The following is a 25,231-nucleotide window of genomic DNA, read 5'->3' as shown; positions in this document are numbered from 1 at the left end:
GCATTTCCTCCTTTAACACCCTTAGTCACACTTTTCCCTGAGCAAATTAGCACTATTCCCATGTCTCCCTGCAGTCTGCCAAGCACAGTCCAGTCCTGCCTGATTACCCCTCCCAGAGGAAGAGCTCTGGGATCCAGCTGACTGCTCACACAACCTGTGACATCCCTGGAAGTGTTCCAAGAATGGGCTTTGGAGATACCTGGGACAGTGGAAGGCATCTCTGCCCACGGTACAGGGGTAGAACTAGATGATCTTTAAGGTCCCTTCCAACCCAAACCCTTGTGTGATTCTCCAGTGCTGCTGCCCAGCTGTCAATCTGGCAGGTGGGAGCACAGAGAGAAAATACCACAATGGTATTTGAATAAAAACCCAGATTAATCTGTGGTTGTTCCAAGAAACTGTATCAGAGCCCTGCTCGTGCTGTGCTGAGGGCAAAGCTCTGGAGAGTATGTGAGGCAGCAAGGTGGAGAACGGAGAATGAGGAAAGGGAAATTTTCTCTCATGAGCAGAAACTGAAAGCGCTCAACACACCTGGAGCTGCTACACTGCTGAACGTGATCACAGTGCCTGCGTGGGAGGGTGGCAGGGAGTGAAGAGGAGGGCACTGCACACTTACAGTACACACCATTATACATTTTTCTTTGGAATTACAGACCTTTTAGCAGTTGATGCTTGAATAAACACATATTTACCTTCTCACCAAGGACTGGCGCGAGGTACAGCATATCATACCTAAGCCAGCTGCAGGAGCTCGGCCCTAAATGCATGTTCCCAATGGATAAGAAATAATGTGTTAGCACACTGGGAGACTTGCAGAGCCAGCAGTAAAATCATGGAATCATGGGAGGGTTTGAGTTCCATCTAGCTCCAACGTCCTGCCATGGAGTGCAGAATTCAGCGGTCAATACAAATGAAATATTACAATATATAGGAAAATTATTAGGGAAACTAAAGAAAGGGAAAATGTGTGGCTGGACATGGAAAATTGGATATTGGGAGCCAAACAAAGGCTAGCAATAGGTCTGGTTTTAAGGATCACTGGAGCTACTTAAAAGCAGAGTCTGTAAGAGTGCTCAAATGATGCAGAAAACAAAGTCCATATTTATTTTGTGTTTGGGAAAAAAATGTGAGTAAACTAATTCCTAGGAGAGATGAAGCTCTCCTGAATCATTAGCATCCATGTGCATCAAATGTGGCCAAATAGCACCAAGCAGCCAGCACAGCCAACACACACCCAAAAGCTGGGGAGAGGTTTTTGGGCTCTGCTGCTTCTTTTGAGCCAAGTTCAGGCTACCACATCCAGATGGAAATGGCTCCTTCCCCCCAACATTTCCACCCAGCAGTAAGGGTGACCTAGTTACCAACCAAACGGTCAGCCTGATATAGGACCCAGAAGGCAGGGCTCATCTGGAATTAAATTAAGAACTAATTAAAGGATGTAAGTTCTAATTAAAGTCAGTCAGTGTATCTTGGTGGAAGAGATCTTGTCAAATGAGTCTGATGTCACTCTGTAATGAACACTCGCTTGCAGGAAAGGCCTTGTGCACATCCTGGCTGCGCAGGCAGAGCTCTCACTGCTCCTTGACATTCTCATTTCAGAAGATGGGGCTGTGCAGCCCAAATCAAGCACTTTAAATAGATTTAGAGCCGGCTGACAGGTCTCACACAGGAGGTGTCAATGGGGAATCGTTAGTGAGGCTCCACAGGGAAAATACCAGTCGATATTTCCATTGATGATCACGATGGAAATACAAAGTCGTCACTCAAAAAATTAGCGGATGACAGGAAGATTGATGGAATGGTAAATATTGATGAGGAGAGAGGGAAATGCCGGGTAATGCTGAGCCCATTCAAACACTGTACATGATAATGCAGCCCAGCCCGGGATAACAGAGCTTTGGAGAGGGATTTCAGGCCGTATTTTTGAACAGGGACTGGATCTCAGACAAGAGGGAGCCTCCAGAAAGGGTCAGGGGTCACCACGGGTGAGCAGCCTAACACAAGGCTCTAATGTGATGCTGTGATGAAAAAAGCTGATGCAGTTCTTGGGGGAGAGCAGGAGAGCTGCACATACTGCACTGCTGGGACTGCCACTGCCACTCCTGCAATTAAGGTGTCCATGTTTAAAGGGGACACTAAAACAGCACAGCCTGGAGGGATGAGTCACAAAATTGATCTGGCGGCTGGAGAAAATACCATGCTGCAAAAGATTTGAGCTATATTGAGTTTATTGATAAAAATCTGCCACCCACCAAAAACCAGAGTGGTGCCAACTGCTTTTATCAGAAAGACGTGCCAGGAGGCAGGGACTGGGAAGTGGAGCCCAGCAAATTCTAGCAAGTTTTGAGTCAGGATTAGATACATCTCAGGGACACTCAGAGAATTAGATAACTCACAGAAGGCAACCAAAACCTCTACAGGAGCATGTGGGCAATTCATATCCCTGCAACACATGGGAGGCCACAGGAGTGATGTAACAGACCTAAATACCACCCAAATGAATCCCAACAGACAACTGCAGCTCCAGGGCTGACGCCTGCCGTGCACAGGATGAAGGCTCAGGAGGGCTGTTTAATGGCTTTAAACTGACAGAGAGCAGGTTTGGAGTAAATGCTAGGAAGAAATTGTTCCCTGTGAGGGTGGACAGGCCCTGGCACAGGGTGCCCAGAGAAGCTGTGGCTGCCCCTGGATCCCTGGAAATGTCCAAGGCCAGGCTGGACAGGGCTTGGAGCCACCTGGGACAGTGGAAGGTGTCCCTGGCATGGCAGGGGGTGGGACTGGATGAGTTTTCAAGTTCCTTCCAACCCAAACCATTCTGGGATCCTATGAGACATCCTGGCCTTGGAGCCATGAGATGCTGGGGTGGCACTGAGCTCCTCAAAACAGAAGTTCTGAGCTACAAGTCCAGCTACCTCTGAAGAGTTCCCATCAAGTTTTGTGCCAGAAGCAAAGCATGAGGGAAAGGAACCCTCTGTCTTGGAGAAAGTCCAGCAGGGATTGCTGGCTAAGCAGCTCAGGAAACTCCTCTCCCCACTTCTTCCTTCTGGACCTGGCTGTCTTTGGGATGGCTGCTGTGGGTGGCAGCAGCACCTCCCATGGCTAAAGCATCTCTGCATTGACTCACTGCAGCAAACATTTTGCTCTCTTGCTTAGGGGAGAAAATAGGCTCGGTTATTTGTTAAAAATGCCCATCTTCCTACGTTCAATTCCCTTTCCATGATTAATGCCAGGCACTGCAGTCGTGGCAGGGATGCAGTGGTGATTAGGTGGCTCCTGTGCCAGCCTGAATGCTGAGCTGGCAGCACTGTCCTCCAGCACCAGAGAGGAAGGCAGCCCCGGGCCCTGAGCAGCAGGGCAGGCAGGTACCAGCCTCCTGTCCCCACCAGCGGCCCAGGGAGCCCCAGAGCCAGGCACGGAGGGACCATGCCCACTCTGCTCCCTCCTTCTGGAAAAAGGAGCAAGGAGAGAGACTCCCATGGTGAGCAAGGAGTCTTGTGCCGCCCAGAGGCTCTGCAGGGGTACCAGGGCTGAGCCCCAATCCTGCTGGCATTCCACAGGGACAGAGTCCCCTCAGGGAAGGGCACAGTGCAGGGGACACATGCCCTTCAGCTGGGACAACAGGAAGCACGACAGAAGACTTTGGGTCCTTGTGTGGCAGTGCTGGAGACCCGGGGTCAGGTCCAGGCAGGTTTTTAATTGGAATGGAATTGAAATTTCAGGGGAGACAAAATCCAACCCTTCTTTGGTGTAAAGAAAGGGGCTGGGGGATCATGCAAAAAGCCCTGCAAGTTTCTATGACAACTTGCCCCTTAAGAGCCTACACTGCAACCTCACTTAACACATTGAAAGCTGCAGAGAAACAATGAAACCCTAAACTTTATTTTATACCAGGTGCAGGAGGGTCACTCCCAGGGAAGAGCAGGCACAGGGCTCGGGGTTGGTCCAGTGCTCCCATGGCCTGTGCATCCAGTGCAGGGTGAAATGAGTCCAGCCAGCCCCAGCAACTCCTCTTGCTGTCCCCTGGGCTCCAGGGACCACTAAAACCAAATCCTTGTTCAAACTTTCTTGGGCCAACATATTTAATTCTGGTATCAAGGGTCCTGATACCATCCTGAAAAACCATGGATCCAGAATAGTTTGGGTTGGAAGGGACCTTGGAAAGGATCTCATTCCAACCCCCTGCCATGTCCAGGAACACCTTCCACTATCCCAGGTGGCTCTAACCCCTGTCCAGCCTGGCCTTGGGCACTGCCAGGGATCCAGGGGCAGGCACAGCTTCTCTGGGCACCCTGTGCCAGGGCCTGCCCACCCTCTCAGGGAAGAATTTCTCCCCTATACCGAATTTAAATCTCTTGTCTTTTACTTTAAAACCATTCCCCTTTGTCCTATCACTCTCTGTCCATGTAAACAAGACATTCTCCCTCTCTTTAATAGGTCCTTTAAGTACTGGAAGATTGAAATGAGGTGCCACTGAAGCCTTCTCTTCTCCAGGCTGAACACCCTCAGCTGTCCCAGCCTGCCTCCAGAGCAGAGGGTCCAGCCCTGGAAGCACCTTTGTGGCCTCCTCTGGACCCATTCTGTGTGCAGAGCATCCCACCATGACCCTCCAGGCCCAGTGGGCACAGGAGCCCAGGGCAGGCCCTGTCTCCCAAGGAGCAATAAAAAGGAAAATGAGTAAGAGCGGTGTCCATCCAGACTTCACCAGAGGCACAGTCCTCAGCAGGAGCTCCCAGCACATAATGCAGTGCTGCCCTGCCAGGCTGCAGTGGGGAGGGGACCGGAGCAGGACAGCCAGGCCTCTCGCAGGGGGCCCTGCCCTCATCCCCAGGTACAAACTGGTACCAGCTTCCAGCTTCCCAAGCAAACAGCAATGTTAGCCTGGGCAGGGAGCCCAGAGGCCACAGTGCAAAGCAGCAGGGTGATGGCTCCTCCATGCCTGAGCTCCTGTCGGATCCCTGCCAGCACCACTCCTCCTCGGGGCCCTGTCCCAACTCCCTCCAGAGCCCAAAGAAACAGCCTGGATCTGCCTGTTCTGGACTGGCAGGAGATCAGCTGAACTCCTGCACCCACGGCAAAGGTCCCGAGTGACCCTGTGCCATGCCATGAGATACCCCTCAGTTCATTCCCACTCCTGCTAATCCCCAGCTCCCTGCTGCTCCCCACTGCTCAGTCCTGCTTCTCCTAACTCCCTGCTCCCAGGCTGCTCAGAGTCAGCTCTGCTCTCCATTCCCAGACTGGCATTTGTTGAATGACTACATTTCTCCAAAATGCCTTTCCAGGATTCCCTTCCTTTCTCTGCACTCCAAAGCATTAAAGCCCCTCCACCTGCCTGAAGCTCAGACTGAATCCACTTGACAAACTCCAGGGGAATATTTTGTAAGTTTACTATACAGTTTCAATGGCTCAGCCCCACTACCAGGATACACCAAACCAGCACCAAAATCTTCCTTAAATATGTTGTGTGTAAAGGAGATCAGTCCTCCACCCTCCAGAGATCTGCCTTGCTAGGATTTGGGGTTGGAAGTGAGGACACTGTGTTCATTACCCCTTCTGGAGGGCTACACTCCCCTTCAGCTTCTAACCTGCACCCGCCCAAAGAGCACCCACCCCACAGACCCCAACATTTCTCTTCCCCCCTCCACAGCTCTGCCATCCCACTGCCACCAGAGACGTTGGTGATGGTACTTCATCCTTTCCTATAACCAAAGCTGGGAGCATCCTCCAAATCTGTGCAGGTGGTTTTGGGACAGTTTCTTGCATCGCTGAGAATCCCAATGAGTATCCTTTATGGAGAGGTGGTCTTGGCACTGCTTCTCCTACCCCACAGCTCCCTGGTGTCACTGGCACCATCTCTTTCTCCCCACTTCCCATGTGTGTCCTCCTGGCTCTGCTCAGCACTTGGAACCTGAGCTCCCAGCTGAACAACTCTCAGCCACCACAGAAGTCAAACACTGCCTATATGTGTGTGATTATCATCATTACTATAGCAATAATGTCTGAGGGAAGGAGGCACTGAAATGAAAACCTGGCTTAGGAACACATCACGCTTATTATGATGGTCCTTAATGCTTCCAAAATGTAAATACTGATTTCTAGAGCCTTAAAACCACTAACATTTTATGAGATAATGATTCAGCAAGGAAACACTTTCATCTAAGTGCTGGCATGGCAAGATTGGAGTCTGGGAGATGAAATGTTCTGCTGTAAGGGCCAGGTGACAAAGAATTAGCTGTGGAGACAGCTCCATGTAATGACTTTAAGGCAAAACAAACAGGAGCTGCTGCTTTCTGGGAGGTGGTTCCAAAGGTTCCTCGTGTGTTTGTACATCTGAGGCTGGAGGACAGAGGGCGGGGGCAGCCTTTAATCCGAGATGGAGACAGAGCCATGAGGTGCCTGCCCAAAAGGGCTGTGGGATCCTGCTGCTGCAGGGCCAGCATCCCAGGGGCTGGGAGGGGATCAATGAGAGCATCCTGTCACCACAGCTGTGCCTCTCCTGACACCTCAGAGCGCCTCGCAGATATTCCCTGCTCCCAGTGACAGCTCCCTGACAGCTGAGCATCACGAGGGGGATGAGGGCAGCTCCCACTGCAAAGCAGTGACACTTTATTAAGCCCAGGCATTTCAGTCTGTATTTGCTAGGGGGTTTATGAGTGTCATTACTACCAACAACTATTTCTGCTTTAAAGAAAATGAGCTCCTGACGCTGAGGAGCAAATATGTGCCGGGGCAATTAGCAAACACACCAGACAACCTCAGTTCCTGTCAAGAGACTTCCACCCAGCCCTGCCAGGAGAGTTATTACCTCCTGTCCCAGGAAAGCCCATTCCTGTCTTACAGCATGGTGTCCTTGCCCCTGGGTCCTCAGCCAGCGGCTCCTTGCTGCCTTGACAGAGAAGTCAGGGCCCTGTGTTAGAAATTTGGGAGGATCTCTGGAAGCCTGGATATTCTGACAGCATTACAGCTGTATCAGCACCTTCCAAAAGTGGTGTGGCAAAGGAGTCAGCAGCTCAGGGGCTAGACTGATACCACCCCATGTTTCTTCCCCAGTCCTACCAACTCTGCTCAGATCCCAGACAGACCAAAGTTGCAGCCAGGGCTGCACCAGGGGAGGCATGGGCCCAGACTGCATCAGATGAGAGTTGTTAGGTCAGGATTAACCATTCTGCCATCTGAACACACTGTTTTGGAAACACAGGAAGGCACCTGTACCTGTTCATGTGGATGGCTGGAGCAGTCAGTTCAGGTGAGGATACCTGTGCAGATGTTGACTAACAACTGGAGTTGTGGACACTCCCAGCATGCCAGGTTCCTCTCTCAGGTATTTCAGCCACAGGAGCTCTTTATGTGCCAGTGCTGGTCCTTCCTTGATGGTCTCTACCCCTTTCAGTTCTCAGCTGATGTAACTTTACCTAAGATTAATGCCTCAGTGTTCTTGACTTGGGCTGCATCCCTCCATTTACCATGGAAGAGGGAACATTACCTCCCAGACTAAAAATCAGGAGACCCAGCTCCTGACATGGGCCAGCTCTTACAGGAATATCCACAAGTACCATCACTGAATCCCTTGCAAGCAGAAGGGCATCTCCCAGAGCAGGCAGCAGCTCCAACAGCTCCATTCTGGGCACCTATAGCCAAGAGCCACCTGCACTACACCTCCCTGTGTGCTTTCCACTGCATCTTGAGGCAATCAGTGGGAGATCTGTACCTCAAGGATGGACTGAGAAGAGGGAAGGGCCATCAGAGGCTGATGGGTGAGGGTGGACATGTCTCCATACCCTTGATCAGCTCTGGCATGCTCCAGGAGCTCAGGAAACACCCACCTGCTGGCTAAGACACACTGATGGGAGCTGTGAGGTGAAGACACATTTCCATTGCTGAAGGGAAGAGGCAAAAAAGGAAGGGAGTCACTCCAGGAGACACAAGGAAATTAAACAGATGGGATATCTGATGTCCACAGAGGAAGAGGGCACCCAATTAGGGAAAGCTGAACATGGCAGAAACAGAGTCACTCCCAGGACAGGCAGTGACAAAACTCACTGCTGAGATTTCTGGCATATGTGTCTTCTTTTTCTGCTTTCAGGACCAACATCTGCTGTGGGAGAGCCCCAAAGCCTGACACAAGAGCAGGGTGGCTCTGACCCTGCTCCCACAGCTCAGGGCTTTGGTAGCAGATGAACCAACGCCCCAGAAGCCAGAAAAGGAAAAGCAGAAGCACAGTCAAGTTTGCTCTGACACATGGAAGCTGCAGGACCAGATACACACTGCCAGATTTCCCTCAGCTCACCACCCTCATTGCACAGATGTGTCCAGGAACCACCACAGCTGGGCTCAGCTCTTCCCATGCTCTGGCTGTTCGCCACCGCCTTGCCCAGGGCTCGGGGAACTGTGAATCTGGGCTGTGGAGCTGCTGCAGAGGAGCTGAGCTGTCTCAAGTCCTCAGCAGGTCCATCCAACCTCTGGCATTTTCTAGCAACCTTTCTCTGCTGAGGAAGATCACCTCCAACCCTGCTAGAAACTGAAGGGCTCCATAGAGAGCACCTGGTCCAGCCTTGCAGATGGGTTCCAACAGGCACAGTGTGGCATCAGCTGGTGGATCAAAAAGCCAGATGGGATGGGGGCAGTGGTACACAGGCCACATCAGGCCACAAACGTATCCATCACAACCCCAAAACAGCCACTGAGGAGAGTAAATGGGCTGGGCATTAACCAAAGTCACAGTGTTAGGACCAGGCACATCACAGCTGCTCAGCCAAACCATGGAGGTCCCGTGGCCTCATGGCACAGAGAAACAAACTCCCATAAACATCCTGTATCTACAAGAGCACCTGCACCCCCCCTCTGACCCAGCAGCTCCACATCTTCAGCGAGATGGGAAGCCCATGTTCTCCCATTCAAGGTAGAGAAACATTCCTAATTTCTCAGAAGAGATTAGTTATAAGTGCAGCACCACAAATTATTGCTACCAACCACAAAAACCATAGGAAATCTGAACAGTAAGAGCTCTTTAAAGATTTCCTCCAAATCTCCTACTTCAAGCCTCCCCAAAGCTTCAGCTGGAACTGAGACATGGAACATGCTTCAATCTGTTCTAAACCTGCTTGTCAGACTCCTCACAAACACAGCACTACACTCAGGAGCCCCAAAATCTTGGACAGCTGTTGGAAGATGTCACAAAAACACAACCGTGAACTCTTTGCCAAATGTGTACTCACATTGTTGTGGCATCCACAATGACTCCATAACCTCCTGTGATATTCCTCTGATCTCCCAGAAAGCCATGCAGGATTAAGCAGATATTCTGTATTTCCAAAAGTCTTTATGTGCCTGAGATCTTGGAAAGCTGATGAGCCACACTGCCTTGGGGTGAACAGGCAGAGGAGCTCCCTCAAATCAGACTTTCAGTACAGACCTAGAAACCAGCACCATGTTTTAAAAACTCTTGGTGGCATAAAGAGGAATCAGCAGACAACCGAACAGCACATACACGGCCCACAGCGGGCAGGCAGATGTGTACAACATTCCCTGACACAGCCTGCCACCCCTGGACCTGCTCCCTCTGAGGCCAAGCCTGACTCGGAACGAGAATTCTGCCACGCCGCTCGCACTGCTGGGATGGAGCACTGCAGGAATGCTTGGGAAAAAAGGGTGAGCAAGAGCACAGGGACAGTGAGCTTTGGAGGAGAAATCCTCAACCCAATTCCTTCTGAATTGTCCAGAGCCATGCTCCCCTGACAATCCTGCCCATCAGAGCACTGTCCCACAACTTCAAATCCACCTACATTTTTTGGTTTGTTTGTTTTTTCAGAAGGAAGGTGATAACCTGAAGATTTTCACTTCCCCAAGCAAAGCAGGAGCAACACAAGGTCCCAGAGGCGACGTGCTCAGCAGCACAACACATAACGCAGTGCCAGGGCAGAACCCAACCTCCCAGCAGGACTTTTTAACAGTTTGCCATTATCCAAATGATGATGGGAACAAACCTGTCCGTTCAGCAAGCACAACCTTCTTACCTGGAAAGTGCCATGCTGTGGCGAGGTTCTGTAACCTAATCCACACACCAAGCAGCCAATTGTTTGTGTTGGTGGAGTGGTTTGCAGTAACTTTCTCAGGTCCATAGCTCTAAAACCCCCTTGGCCTCCTCTCCCCCTGCAGCTCACAGAGCTGCACCAAGCACAGCGGGTGAAGACAATGGGCACCAGCGTGGAACACAGCTGCGGGAGAGGCACTGTGAGTTCCGCCCGCTGGGACACGCAGAGAAACCCTTTGATTCTCCCAGGCAGCTCAGCTGTGCAAACCAGGAGCAGAGGGAGCCAGAGGTGGGAAAGGTCACCAGTGCCCCCCCCTCTCCCGGCTCAGTCCCCCAGGCTCAGTCAAGCTGTCATGGTTCCTTCTGACCTGATGGAAGGATTTGCATGTGCCCTGAAGCCAGCATGACTGACAGCCCTTCCACTGTTATCCTCACTTTTGTAATTGCAGCAGCTATTCTTGTACACTGAAATGTCTAATCTTAGCAAGCCATGGAGCTGCTGGGTAACATGGACCAGCCGGGAATTTCCATGCAATTACTCACCACTGCTACTGGCACTTACTTTGGCTGGTAAAAGTCCTTCTTGTCTGCTGACCCCAGGCTCTGCAAGACACAAAAGACAGATGTATTTATTTTTTTAACCCTTTGCCGAGCAAGTATCGCTGATGAGGATGTGTGAGCAAGCACTGAAAGGCCGTGTCTGTCATTTTCCTGCCCGATGGGTCTTAGTGGACTGGCTAGACAGGACAGCTTGGCCCTCCAGCCATAGGCAGTGCCCACAGCACCAAAGATGCAGAAATAGGGAGTTAAACTAGAGGTGAGAGGATGCATTAGATCTGAATTCAATGTACTCAGGCATGTTTGTGTCTTCTGCAGAAATGTGGCACCTTGTGTCAGGAGGGGACTCAAGTCCTATCAAGTCCACCCAGCTGAAAAGAGGACAAAGTGCAGGTTTGGTGGAGAGGCTGAGCCACCACCACTGCAAAGACCCTCTGGCAGGTCAGGGGCTGAGCCCAAGACCCACAGCTCCTGCCAGGAGCAGGACAACAAAATTCTTCTGCCAAGAAAACCACATCAGGCCTCAAGCACATGCAAAACTGAGAAGCAGTGACAGCCTTGATGCTCGGTCAGGTTCCTGTCCCTCCAACTCCACCTCCAGCATGATGGAGTGTAAGTCTGAGAGCACCACAGATGGGCTGTGCCATGGTCCCCTGTGAGACCCCAGTGAGGCCAAGCCTCCCCATGGGGCCCCTGAGCACTGCACAGACCCCACCTGGGCTGCATGGCACACACAGAGTGTGTGTGCAGCTCCTCACACCGTGAGGATGGGGCCGTGTACCCCACACACATCCCAGAGGCACCCACAACAGGGACTGACCCCCAGCCCTGCTCTGAGGCCCCAGTGCATGGCACGAGCTCCCTGAGCACAGGATGGAACCTGCACCAAGGGATGTGCAGGGCAGGCCATGCCCAGCGCAGTGGCACACTCATGGCAGGTGGCACCGGGACAGACAGACACAGACCCACCAGACTCTGGCGTCACCAAAGCTGCTGCACTGCCACAGCCCTCTCCTCCTGCTCGTCCTCCTCCTCATTCTGGGGTTATCCTTGTCTGTGCACCCTGTGGGGCGGAGGGCAGGGAGCAGCAGCACAGGGTGGCCCCAGCACTGTCCCCAGCCCCGTGTGGGTGATGCAGGCTCGCGGAGCCGCCGGGCTCCAGGGTGGCTGTTGTAGTTTTGCTCTGTGGTTGCCAGGCAATGGTGAGCTCCAGCTCGAAACAGCGGGAGCAGCGGGGCTGAATGCTAATCAGGCCCGCAAGAGCAATCCCAAAGCTTCTCCTTGCCAGCCAAAGCCAAAGAGAGCTCCCACCAAAGCCAGCAGGGAGAGGAGGACCCCAGCTTTTAAGCAGGCAGGGATCCACTGTCACCAAAACGTAACCAAAAGGGAGCTCTGGACGCACCAGCAAGACAGGAATGTGGTTCTGTGTGGGTGACCCTTTCTATGGCACGGAGATGTTGGCTGGTCACCATCACAGGGGGGAGGCTGCAGCCACCCCACGGCACAGGGTACGACAGTCTGCGTGTGTGACATCCTGGTGCTCAGCCCAGGGCGCACAGCTCTGCGGGGAGAGATGGGAGCACACAGGAGCAGCTTCCATTTGGGGTCAGAAGCTCATTGGGAATGGCTGGAGCTGTGCCAGGGCAGGGTTAGGTTGGATATTAGGAAAAGCTCCTTCCCCCAGAGGGTGCTGGGCACTGCCCAGGCTCCCCAGGGAATGGGCACAGCCCCGAGGCTGCCAGAGCTGCAGGAGTGCTTGGACAGTGATCTCAGGCACAGGGTGGGATTGTTGGGGTGTGCTGGGTAGGGCCAGGGGTTGGACTGGATGATCCTTGTGCATCACTTCCAACTCAGGAGATTTTGTGGTTCTGTGGTTCTAAGATGTCACCTGCCCTGGTGCTGACTGTCAACATGCAAGAGCTGTGAGCAGCTCTGCCAGGTGGAGATGGGGACAGCCCCTGGCTGTCCCTGCTGCTCCTCTGACCCCACAGCAGCAAGGAGCTGCGCCAAAGCTCCACGAATAAATGGCCAGACACCAAACTGGGCTGATCCAACACTGGCACTGCCTGCCCGGATAGGTGGTGGATTCTCCATCTTTGGAGACATCCAAGACCCACTGGACATGGACCTGGGTGTCCAGGATAATCCAGACTAGGTGATCCTGCACTGAGCAGGGGGGTGGGCTGAGAGCTCTCCAGGATATCCCCAGATCTCCCAAACCACTCTGTGCATTCCTGAGGTAGCAGAAAAATGAGCACAGCAGTAACTGCTCAGGGTGAGTGATGGGACCTGAGCAATGGGAGCTGTCCTGCAAGCCCAGAGCACACTCAGGAACAGCTCCACTCCTTCCAGCACAGCATTCCCATATGATATTTCCTTACTTCCTTAAACTTTCACACAAAACCCAAAGTGGTACTTCCCGAACTATGGACCACTTTCAATGAAATTCATGAGCCATGACAAATTCAGTTCTTTCTGCTTTCTATGCAAATGGGGATCATGGAGAAGTGCTGATATTTAAGGACAAATCACCCTCAAACAGTGTTATCAATGCCATTGAAACAACATATGGATAACCTGCACCTCACACAGCCAGACCCTCCTCCCAGCCACAGCAGAGGTCCATAGGAAAAGCTCCCATCAATGCCATAGCCAGTGGAAAACTGAGATTTTAGATATCTGGGATAAAACAATGAGCAACTATTTGAAGAGAGATTAAAAAACCTCCACCAATAAACTGGGCAGTAATTACAGCAATGATGAGCAAAATTACTAATTTTAACGCTCATGAAGAAAATAGCAAATAAGGAGGAAAAGCAGAATTTCACCAACATGTCCAAGGAATTGGGCCTGGAGCAAGACCAGGAGCTTTTAATCAGCTGGTGGCTGTACCACCATCCCAAAGTATGCCCTTGAGCCATTTCTTCCCACTTTGTGTTTCAGTTTCCCCATATTGCTCAGGCACAGCCCTTTGCCTCTTTACACTCTTTCCAGAAGAGAACAGGACCGTGCCCAGTAGGCAGATGGAGTTGCACCAGTCAATCCCACCATGCTGCATTTCTCTTTCCTAAGCACGCACAAAACCAAGGTAGCCATGGATCCAGGGGGCTCTGGGAGAGTGTCCAGGAAAGCCCAATAATCACCAGTGAATGGAGCAGAGCTTGCTGGAGGCCTTTCCAAGGGCAGGGGCATCACAACATCCTGGTAGGAGCTGAAGACCTGAGAGCTCAGAGCCCTGTCTGGGAAGATTCTCCTCACTGGGGGATTGGTGATGGCCTGAAGAGGTTAATGAGGGATCACACAGGGAATGGCCACTGTAGTGTCACACACAAAGGGACAGCAGCAGCAAGACTGGGACAGTGCCACCAGTGCCACCTCGGTCCCACTGAGTATCGCAGTCTCAGCCACATCCACAAGAGGGGAAGATAAGGGAAAAGTGGTCGAGGGAAGGGTGGGACGTAAAGAAGAGGGGTCAGGCAAAGGGAACACACATCCTGGATCTTAGGAAAAATGTCCTGACACTGGGCTTGAGCAGAGTTTCAACACCTCCAAGTGGGAGACGTAGAGCAGGTTTTACAGCACTCACTAAACAAACCAGTGTAGATGGGACAGGTCCTGACCTTACTGGGAACTGGGACTGGCTTTTCTTTTCCTGTCTGTTCCTGAAGCCTGGTAACTGAAAGAGGCAGAGGAGCAAAAGGTGACCTGGTGTTTCCCTGTGCCTTCTGGGAAGAAGGATCAATTCCTCCTGGACTGAGAGGGGCTCTGCAGGCTTCTGTAAATGCAAATAGACAGTGAAAGCTCAAATGCCAGCCTGTGTGCATGCACTGCTCCTGGATGGTCTCCAGACTTCTGGAGGAGTGACTGCTCATGGCTCCTGTGCATCAAGGCACAGCTGCAGACGGCAGAGAGATGCAACTACAGTGTGGCTCAGCTCCCAAAACAATCTGGGAGCCTCACAGACTCCCAGACACCTCCTGCTGCTGCTCAGGGTGCTGGGAGCCCTCAGCCATCCTGACAGAGGGAGAGAAACATCACCCAGCTCCGAGTCCCTGTGAGCCCCACGCTGCAGCGTGAGTCACCCTCTGGCAGGACCCACTGCTGCTCCTCACTTGCTCACTTCACCGATGACTCAGGGCTGAGGAAGCACAGTTTAAGTCCCTTAATTAAATAATTTCTATCAGCTTGTCTTTCTAAAACAAATACCTTGAGCGAGGCCTGCACCCATCTCCACCTTTCATCCTGAGACACCAAGGCTGAGACTGTGGGCATGGGCACAGAGGCAGCTGTGGGGGCAGGAGCAGCCCCTGCTGCCCTGGCACATGGCACTGGGCAGAGCAGCCACCAAAACCTCCCAGAACATGTGCTCCATCCCTCCAGTGCCCCAGTAGGGCCAGGAGAGGACGGTGGGATACAAGGGTGCTGTCCCAGATGATGAATGCCCCATCCCTGGAAATCTCCAAGGCCAGGTTGGATGGGGCTTGGAGAAACCAGGGATAGTGAAAGGTGCCCATGGCAAGGGGTGGGACAGGATGAGCTTTAAAGTCCTTTCCAACCCAAACCACTCCTTGATTCTGTGAATCTGGGCCAACAGAAATGTTTGAATTTGCTCATTCAATTTCACATTTAAGGCACTAACTAAATAATTTTGTGAGATACACAATGTAGGTAAGATAGTGGCCCAGATTCCCTAGGCCAGCTCATCTTCAGAGCCAGCCCTGCTGGTCCCCAGTCAGAATTAGCACAAGATGCTGCAGACAGAAATGATGAGTGACTTAAAGGAGCGTGCTGAATTTCAAAATTCAGCCATGCTAGGAAGATTACAGACCTGGGGTTGAAAACAAGGATGTTCATGGAGGGGCTAAGACAGGTATTGTTTTATTTATTTCTTTCTACCAGCAGACATCAATCCTGTTGTACTTTTTCCTCCTGTAAGTGTTGCCAAGCATAATCTTGGCTCATCTTTTTTTCTAGGCAGCGTCCCTGTGAGAACAAAGTTATTAGCAAGGCTGGAGAAGCCTCATGCAATTATTTAGCAACTACACCAAAATAATCCCCAAAGACCAGTGGCTGCTCACAGGTGACAGCTTTCTAAGTCACTCCAATAAAATCTGGCTCAGTAATTCCCAGCGTAATCAATGCCCACACAAACAAAGCACAGGAAAACTGAGGGATGACTGATTTTTCCATGCTAGAAGAGGATTCTGCAAAACAAACTCACAAGCCATTGCTGGCTGCGGGCTGTGCTGCCACACTGTCACCTGCTCACCTACGGGGACCTCAGCATCCCTGACTGCACTTGGAGCAGGGCTGGACAGACTCCAGGGGGATTTGGGCACAGGCAGGAGGTGCCTGGCCCCCAGGGCAGGGCAGGGTTTGGGGACCATGGCTGCACAGCCTGTCCCCACAGCCCCTCCTGGCTGGTTCTACCCCAGGCACAGCCATTTCCCAGGTTCTGTGTATCTGCAACATGCTGCAGTTATGAGTAATCAGGAGGTGATGCCTGACTGTCGGAAGGGGAATAAAATTCAAAGCCTGGGATATGAGTGGTTGTCTGGGAGGAGGAGGAGGAGGAGGAAGGAGATGGCAGCCCCCACCTCAGCTCACAGCATCCCCCCAAGCAAGGGCTGGAGCAGGGCCAGGCTGGGGACTCCATGGACCCCATCTCCCTCCAGCCCTCTGGCAGGGGCTGGCTGAGGAGCCGAAGGTTTCTGGGAATGCCGGCTCCCTTCTGAGACAGGCAGCACCATCCCACCCGCCCCCAACACTGCACTCCTCAAACAGCCCCAGCACTGCCAGGACCCCCAGCTAATATAGCCCCAAGCAGCCCCAAAACATCAACTGAGGCCAGATGAACCTTACAATCCTAAAACTTGAATTTCAGGCTGGATGAACCAGATCGCTGAGCTGAAAATCACAGAGGTAACTCCTGCCTCCAGTGTGGGTGCCAGCCTGGAGAGAGCTCCAGGCCACAAGCTGGGGGCAGCCCAGATTCCCAAAGGCCATCCTGGATGGAGAGCAGATCCTGCCTGTGTGCTGAAGTACGGAGCACAGGAATGGAGAACTGGGGTGTCTTAATAAAGCATGGATGACCCAGCAAAATTCATCTGGTGGCAGCGGAAGGGTCAGGTGGGGCAGGCAGTGCTGCCCAGATGAGAATGGCTGGCTCAAGGAAAGGAGGGAAGAGGACACAACCCCTGGCAATTACAGAAGGGTCTTTGTCAGGGGATGGTATTTTGGCAAGGCCAAAGCACCCATGGGACCACAGGGAGGGGTGTGAGCCCTCAGCCCCAGCCTCTCACCATCGTGACCCTGCCTCGTCCTGCAAAGGATCTGAGGAGAGGGTGGCATTCCCCCCCAGACCTGACCCAGCCGGGGAGGATGCCAATGGCTCCAGCACGTCCATTCTTCCACAGCTGCCTCATCCCAGCCAGCTCAGAGAGGGAGCCTGACCTGCCTCTCACACTCGCCTGCAGACAGGCCTGACCCCATGCGTGTGCCCGGGGCAGTGATGCACATCCAAGTTGGGCTCTGAGTCCAATAGAAGGTGAAAAACAAGCTGGAAACCAGAGAAAAGGGGGTTTGGACCACTGAGGGGGGAAGGAAAGGCAAACATGGCTATGCACACATGGTACACTGAAGCAATGCAGAGAACAGAACCAAGGCCCCGCAGCCACCCCCCGACAGAGCAGCAAACCCCACACTCGGGAGCTTGTGGTGACCTCCAGGCACCTGCCCAAGACACCACAGAGCCAGCAGGGAACAGGGCTGGGTCTCAGTGTCTCCCTGATGCCACAGCCTCCCTCAGACACGACCCTGACCCCAGCCGCTCACCATGCCAGGATGTGTGAGCAGTGAGCACCGCCCTGCTCCAGCCCAGAGGGTCAGTGGCCATTCTGATTGCTCAGCCACCCTCACCTCAGGAGGGGAGGCCTCCTTGGTGTTTTTCTAGGGCCTGACAAACACAAACATAAACCTGGCTCTTTGGAAAATGGGGTGACAGCAGAAGGTGGTGGGGCACTGCCCAGGCTTCCCAGGGAATGGACATGGCCCCAAGGCTGCCAGAGCTCCAAGGAGCGTTTGGACAATGCTCTCAGGGATGTACAGGGTGGGATTGTTGGGGGATCTGTGCAGGCACCGGAGCTGGACTTGGGTCCAGCTCTTAGGTTCAACTTGTGTCCAGTCCCTCTGGGGCCATTTCCACGATATTCCACAATTCTGTGATTTCCACCCAGGCTCTCCCTGGGCCCCATGGCAGTGATGGGATGGGCTCTCCAGGACAGCAGCCACATCACCAGCCCCTCACTCCAAAGCATGTCTCTGCAGCTCAGCCTGGCCCTGACAGAAGGTTGTACACTCTTCAGGCCAGGTCAACCAAACAATGTCAAATTTCCCAACATCATTAATTCTGTTTCCTCTTCCTTCTCCTCCAGCTCAGAGCTCACCCCTAGAGGTGCCCTGCCCAGTGGAGCAGGGATCTGTGTTGAAGCAGGAGAATGGAGCCAGGCCCTGGTTCCACACGCCACGCTAGCATGGCTCCAGGGACCCCCACCCCCACCATCTCCCTCCCTCAGCAATTACACCCACTAAACTGGGCTGGCTGCAGCACAGACCCTCACAGTGACTTGGGGTTCCTTGTAGCTGTGAAGGGAGGACCAGCTCCATCCCAGCCTGCCTTCCTGCAGGAGGAAAAGCGAGTCTGCTCATGAGCATCTGCCAGCACTCATTAAACAAGTCCATTTGCACTCCCTCCTTGCCTTCCCACCCCTTGCAGCATCTCCCCAGCCCTGCTTTCCCCAGCTGAGCCTCTTCCCAGCCACGCTCCCCGTGCCAAGGGGAGCTCACCCGCAAACCCCTCGCAGCTCCCACCACGCTAAGGCTGACCCAAGCTTCAAAGCATTTCTTTACTGAGAGCTCATCCAGGAAACTTTGTTTTCTGCACTCCCATTGTACTGCTGCACGCCTGTAGGAATTCATTCATGCACAGACAGCCACGCAGGCACGCACAGGCTCTGTGCTGGAGTCTCCCTGTGGAAGGAGCTCCCGGAGCCCTGCGGGGCCGCCACAGCCAGACCCTGCACTTGCTGCTTCCCCGATGGAAGAATCTGTCAAACTGCTGGCAAAACCAGCAATTTGGGAGCTTGTAAACCTGTGTCACAGCCTGCCAGCTGCACAGCACCCAGAGCCACAGGCAGGCACAGGCCTGGGCACCTTGGCTCCATGCTGTCGTTCACCCATCCCTCCTGGCTGGCAGGGAGGGTGCCAGAGGTGCCCGGGGAGCTGCAGGCACGGGGCCGCAGTGCCACTGGAGAGATGCACACCTCCCTTCTCCACCTTAGTTTTCCTTCTTTTTCACCATTAGAGCCTGCAAACTATTACAGCAGCTTCAAGCACATTGGGAAGGAGCTGTGCTTGGGCTTAAGTGTTTGCAGGATCAGGGCTGAGCTGTGGAGCTGAACTCGCTGCTATTTATAGCGGGAAGCCCTGAGCACAGCACGTGCTGAGGGGAGCGTGGCCAGGCCTGTGTTCCTGCTATAACCTGGTGGGTTTTTTCTTTGGCCTCATTTTGGGGATATCAGCTGCCTGATCTCATAATTGCATTCATGTGCTGCCTGGTATTTACAAATGGTTTTGTTGTTTTTTAATCCTTGGGCACACCAGGTACTAAAATCCCAGACTGGTTTGGGTTGGAAGAGACCTTAAAGCTCATCCTATTCCATCCCCTGCCATGGGCAGGGACACCTTCCACTAGACCAGATCTACCCTGGCCTTGAACACTTCTATCCTTCTCCATGTTTATACTGGTTTATAGGTGAAGTTCTATCTTTCATTACTGGTTAAAAAAATAAAAAAGCAGGAAAAGAAGTTAGATCCGAGTAGTAAGCTCGCAGCTCCCAGGACCTGCAGCTGCCTAATCACACCCTGTGCTGTCACACCCTGTCCTGCAGCGTGCACTCACCCCAGCCCTGCGTGCCTGCAGCCTGGCTGGGTGTCAGCAGCCTGACAGCAGCTCTGCCCGCCAGCCCAGCTAATTACAGTGTGGGGAGACACCGAAGGTGCCCTGCCTGCCCTCCTCCTCCCTCCCTTTCCCTTCCCCTCCCTGCTCCCCTCGCTGCAGCCTCTGAGGAAGAGGACACAGGGCTGAAGCTCAGGCGGGGGAAGCCCTTCCCTGAGGCTCCCAGGGGGACCAGTGAGCAGAACAAGGATGGGAGTCCCCAGGAGACTGTGTCAGGGGATGTCCAAGGGCCCTGACCCCCCCAGGGGTACCTGGGCAGGGAGCAGACCTGCCACATACCCCTGCCATGACCTGACCCCAATGCACAGCCAGGCTGCTGGTCCTATGCCATCCCTGCTGTCCTTCCAGCCACCCCAGCTCTCCTTGGACAGAGCTCTGCTTCTCCCTTGTCTGTCCCGCTGCCTTCATACACCCCCAGCACCGGGTCTGGGGGAAACCCTCCAGTCTGCCTGGAAAACCAAATTCACGGGAATGCCCTCTCCTCTGGCAGCCTCAGCTCCTTGACAGGGACAAGGCACAGATGTAAGAGGACCACAGTGGGATGTCCCACCTCCACTGCCTGGGGTCTGCTGCCCCACAGGGGAGCCTAGGCATCACAGCCCCCCCCAGCAGGCAGCAATGCTGTCATCTCAGTGAGCAAGGCCAGGACCAACAAAGCATAGCACCCTCAGGAAGTGTCCTCTGCCATCAAACCCCTCCTGGGGTAACACACGTGGAAAATGAGGAGGATCCCAGCAGAGCAGGGATCCAGGGGACCTGGCTGGTCATCCACCACAAGTTCTGAACAACCACAGCACACATGAGACCTGCAGGGATGTGAACAGAACCCAGTCCTCGCATGAGACACAGAATTCTACAGGACTGGAATGGGTTGGAAGCGACCTTAAATCTCATCTCATCTCATCTCATCTCATCTCATCTCATCTCATCTCATCTCATCTCATCTCATCTCATCTCATCTCATCTCATCTCATCTCATCTCATCTCATTCCACCCCCTGCCATGGGGACACCTTCCACTATCCCAGGTTGCTCCAAGTCCTGTCCTACCTGGTCTAGAACACTTCCAGGGATCCAGAGGCAACCACAGCTTCTCTGGACAACAACATCCATCCAGAGTTTGAAACACCACTGGGGAGAAGTTCTGTCATACTCCTGGCCCTGAAAGTGGCTCCCCAGAGTCACACAACATCTGACTCAATCAGTGTAAATGTGAATCCCCACTCCCAGGAATGTGGCTGCCACAACAAAATGACCTTAACTGCTCCTAGCTCCTGGGGTGCTGCCTCAGCTTTATCTCAAGGCCATAGGAGCTAAAATATGGTTTGGTCAGGACAGGGACAGATGTGACTCAGAGGGAGCACCTGAGCTCCACAATATAGAGCAAATCCACTGCTTAGACACAGCAGGAACCTTTCACTACCTGGGTAACGCTGAAAGGTCTGTTCTGAGCACCCTTTGCCACCATCACTGGCCCAAGGTAACTCCTCCAGGCCTAAAAATTCACTTGTACTCTCAAGTTAAAGTGTTTGTTTGTTTGTTTGTTTGTTTGTTTGTTTGTTTAAATAGGGCTTGTAACATATCAACTGACCCATTTCGGAGCAGCAAGCTCTCTGAAATTCATATGAAGCTGTGGCTGCCTCATCCCTGGACGTGCCAGCCTGAATGGGGCTTGGAGCAGCCTTGGACCATGGAAGGTGTCCCTGCCCACGGCAGAGGGTGGAATGAGATGAGCTCCAAAGTCCCTTCAAGACCAGTCCCTTCCATTCCAAACCACTACATGATTCCAGGATAATATGCCACAGGTTTTTGAGAGCATCACCAATGTAAGCAGAGAAAAATCTACAATAACTTTATCTATTTTGGTTACAGGTGAAGCTTTAAGAAGAAAGAGCCCCTGGAGCTTTGCACATTTCTTTTGGAACAGCCTTTCCTGAGGGATGGAGGCACTGGTTCAGTCCTGGCCACCTATTTCTCATCCAGACAGGAGGCAAGAAGGAGCCAGGGGATGAGGATACCCCTCTGTCCCCCCAGAGCACACAGTCTCCCACAAAGCCACCCCATCTGGTAGTAAGACTGAGGTCAGCAGTATGGTGGGGACAATGATGACCTTGTTATGTCCCCAAGTCCACCTTCTTAAGTGGAAAGGGACCAGGACAGCCAGTCCCTCACTGCTCCCACAACTGCATCCGTGCCCTGAGCATTTACACAGGCTCCAGCCAGCCAACCACCACCAAATATTCAGGAATCAAACTCCATAAAGGACGCACAAGACACACTACAGAATAAATTGAGTACATTAGAAAAAGCTCAGAGAGGAAAAATAGATTTTTGGAACGTGTTCTCAATCTCATTAATTGGGAAGACAGCCTTGGAGGGGGAAAAAAATGATTATATCCTCCCCAAACCATTATCCGCTCTTCAGAGTGTATCATATGAAAACAGTTATATAAAAGAATAAATTATATTTGGAATGGCAAGAACCCCAGAATAAAGCTAGGAACTCTGATGTTCCCATATAAAGATAGGAGACAGTTATCTGTTCCAAATTTTCCAGTTTTCTGCTGCGCCAATTCAAATTCACTACATACCAGCATGGCCATATAAAGGGGACTCCACCCATGTGAGCTTGGAAAGAGCAGTAATCCCCCAAACTATCAATTTAATGTATGGGGATAGAAAATGAGAGAAGAATGTACTCCCAGAAGGAGCGCTCTGTTAACGACATGGCACAGGGCTCCAGAACGTGCACACAGGAATATCATTTGCAGGGACTTCTGCCTTGTGAGATTCGAGCTGAAATAGAGATTTCTGCATGCAGACACCATCAATGCTGCAAATTAAATGCCCGGTTCCAGATCCACTGTGAACTTTATTTTTGTTTTATTTTCTACTATTTGCTCAGTGTCACATTTCTTGCCCGGCACTAGGAAATCAACTCTTCCTTGGGGGTTTTAAACTTAATCTTCAGCCCATATGCCCAGGCTCTCCTGAACAGCAGAGGAGTGAGGATGCCTCAGGCCAGGGCTAGCACCAGGCAGAGTGCTCTCAGCCTGACCCCTGTCGAGGTGCTCCAGCCCCAGCCTGATGTGGGTGCTGACCACAGCACCCAACTACACAGGAACCCCCACATGGCCAGCCTCAAGCTTCTCCTTATCCTGCACTGGACCTGAGGTGGATAAAAATCCTCCTTTTTCCTGGATTTCTGCAGATGCAACACAACACTGGGAATGCTGTAAGCATGGGCACGTGGCACTGGTATGGGCCGAGGCACAGCAGCAAGGGGCTGGTGACACAAACATGGGAGGCAGGATATAACCCTGAACCTGTCCACACACTCCAGTGCCCCCAGGAATGTGCTGTCATGTTTGAAACCACAAAACAAGCTGGTTCCTCACCTGAACTACACAAACAATACACAAAGTGCAGGTGGTATCTTTCCAAGTTTTCTTTCCTGTTTGGAATTCCTGCGCCGAAGACACAGCTCCATATTCCTCCCACCAGACCTGTAGAGCCACTGTTCACAGCAAGAGGTGAGCAGACAGGAAGGATGGCTAGGAGATGGAAATCTGGGCCAGGAGATGAAAATTAGCCCATCTTTCATCAGTTTTTAAACCAGTCAAGGGCTAGGGACAGAGACCCCTTGTCACTGGTCTGAAGCTTCCAGGTCCCCCTCCCTGGAAGTGTTCATGGCCAGGTTGTACAGGGCTTGGAGAAACCTGGTATGGTGGACAGCGTCCCTGCCCATGGCAGGGGGTTGGTACAACATAAGCTTTAAGTTTCCTTCCAACCCAAACCATTCCATGATTCTATGAAGAAGCAGCGTGAAGAAGAAATTATTTTCTCCAGCTCTACCAATCTAATAAAAATCCTTATAAAATCAAACCTAAAAAATAAGAACCTTCTAGAAAGCACTTCTTCTCATGCCCTGAGACCCTGATGAGGACCAGCAGCTCCAGGTCCGAGCTCCCCCCACACCATCGGCACTGCGCAGCGCTGGCACCGGAGCCGGCAGCGCCCTGGGAAGGAGCTGGCAGCCAACAGTGAGCCCTGTCCAAGCCATCAGGATGGATATGCAGATAAACCAGGTCAGAGAAGTGTTTCCATCCTGGCCAGACAGTGACTAAGAGACGGCATTAATTTGTTACTCAGCCCAAGTTTAACTTTTCAGACCAAGAAGAGCCAAATGGTCGTTCCAAGTGAAAAAATACTGCAGGATGCATTCCTTTGCCCTGTCCCAGGAATACTCAGGGATTCATGATTTCAAGATGGAGTTGACAGCTCTTTCATATATCACTAAGAATAACAAACGAACCTTTCTGTTTTTCTTTTCATTCCCCAAATGCTATTTACTGGTCACAAGAAGCCACACGTCATGTTCACATAGTGCTCTGGGAAGGTGGGGCTGGACAAGCTCCACATGCTCTTAGTGCAGCACATCAAACCACCACAGACAACACAAAGCTGTTTCACTGGCACTCCTGCTGCCAGCACAGAGAATCAAGTGTGTATGAGGGAGCATCCACCTTCCACCCCTTTCTGGACTCAATGTGAAAGCTCCTGGGAGTTTACCAAGGGTGTGAGACTGAGAACACAACTGACAAACCCTTTGGAACTTGAAAGCATATCTAAATTTACTCAGAATTTGATAATCTGCTACAGCACTTGTGTCTGTTGCATTGCCTGGTTCGGCCAGTCCCCACATCACAGCAGGTACAGGGCAGCACCTCCGTGCCAGGGTGCAGGGAGAGACCCGCATGCCCAAGTGAGGGGACAGCAACTCAGTGTCTCACCAGTGACCCCAGTGACCCCAACACCACACAGAGGGATGGGCATCACCAGAACCCCTCACACAACAGCTTTCTTAATTTTTTTTTTCTTTTAGGGCCTCCAGAAAATGGTGTTTTCAATGACTGGGCTCAGAGACTCACCCAACATCATGCCAAGATGGTGGCAATTGTGCCCAGGGAGAGGCACCCCCAAGTCCCACTGGAGCCCTCCTGTCCCTGGGCTGAAGCTGCAGGGTGTGAGGCAGTACAGGGTCCCTGGGGTGCCCCACACCACTACAAAGTATTTGCTCCTGCAGTCAGGGGAGATTTGATGCTGTCAGCCTGGCCAAGTGCAGCACAGCAGAGCTCTAAACAAACACTGCCACAGTGCTCACATCCAACTGCATCCGCAGATGGAGCAGAAGGGATGCCCATGATGTGATACAACCTCAGCAAATCCTGCCAGAGAGCTCAGACCACGTCATACCCACATCTTGTTTTATAAAACCATGTACTGTCTCACACTAGGTAAGGTCAGAGCTGTGCAGAGCTTTCAGCCCCAGCAACCTTCTTCTGAAAAATTCTCAACCAGCTCTGCCAAGGGGCCATGATCTACAGATCAAAATCAACCTCCATGGGGCCCCCCAGCACAAGACTGGTACCACACACTGCAGCCAGGCCCCTTTGGAACCCAAACAGTCCCTTCTCCTCCACCACTCAGCACCTGAGAACCATTTTTAGTCCACAGCCAAACAAGCCTAAGGAATGCCTGGGGACAGTGGCACGCTGGGAGGGTCCACAGAGACCCAGCCCCACCAAGCACCTCGGTGGCAGCACGCTGTCACTTAAGGACAGCACAGTA

The 25,231-nt window shown here is 52.4% G+C and overlaps 1 protein-coding gene across 6 annotated transcripts in view; it reads right to left on the bottom strand.

Annotated features, from left to right (window-relative positions):
- LOC100219675 (ankyrin repeat and fibronectin type-III domain-containing protein 1) overlaps positions 1 to 25,231 on the bottom strand; it is a 218,667-nt gene that overhangs the window by 64,232 nt on the left and 129,204 nt on the right. For 5 of the 6 annotated variants that reach the window (XM_072935559.1, XM_030284424.4, XM_072935558.1 and 2 more), the window contains one exon: positions 10,590 to 10,630. In XM_072935559.1, coding sequence (XP_072791660.1) covers positions 10,590 to 10,630 — 41 coding nt within the window. Of the gene's footprint in view, positions 1 to 10,589; positions 10,631 to 11,554; positions 11,571 to 25,231 lie in introns of those variants that run through there. The other variant, XM_030284426.4, reaches the window with a different exon arrangement.

Source organism: Taeniopygia guttata, chromosome 14, assembly GCF_048771995.1.
Source record: "Taeniopygia guttata chromosome 14, bTaeGut7.mat, whole genome shotgun sequence".
NCBI lineage: Eukaryota > Metazoa > Chordata > Aves > Passeriformes > Estrildidae > Taeniopygia > Taeniopygia guttata.
The sequence above is the reverse complement of the archived record's forward strand: the minus strand, read 5'-3'. Positions and strand labels throughout refer to the sequence as shown.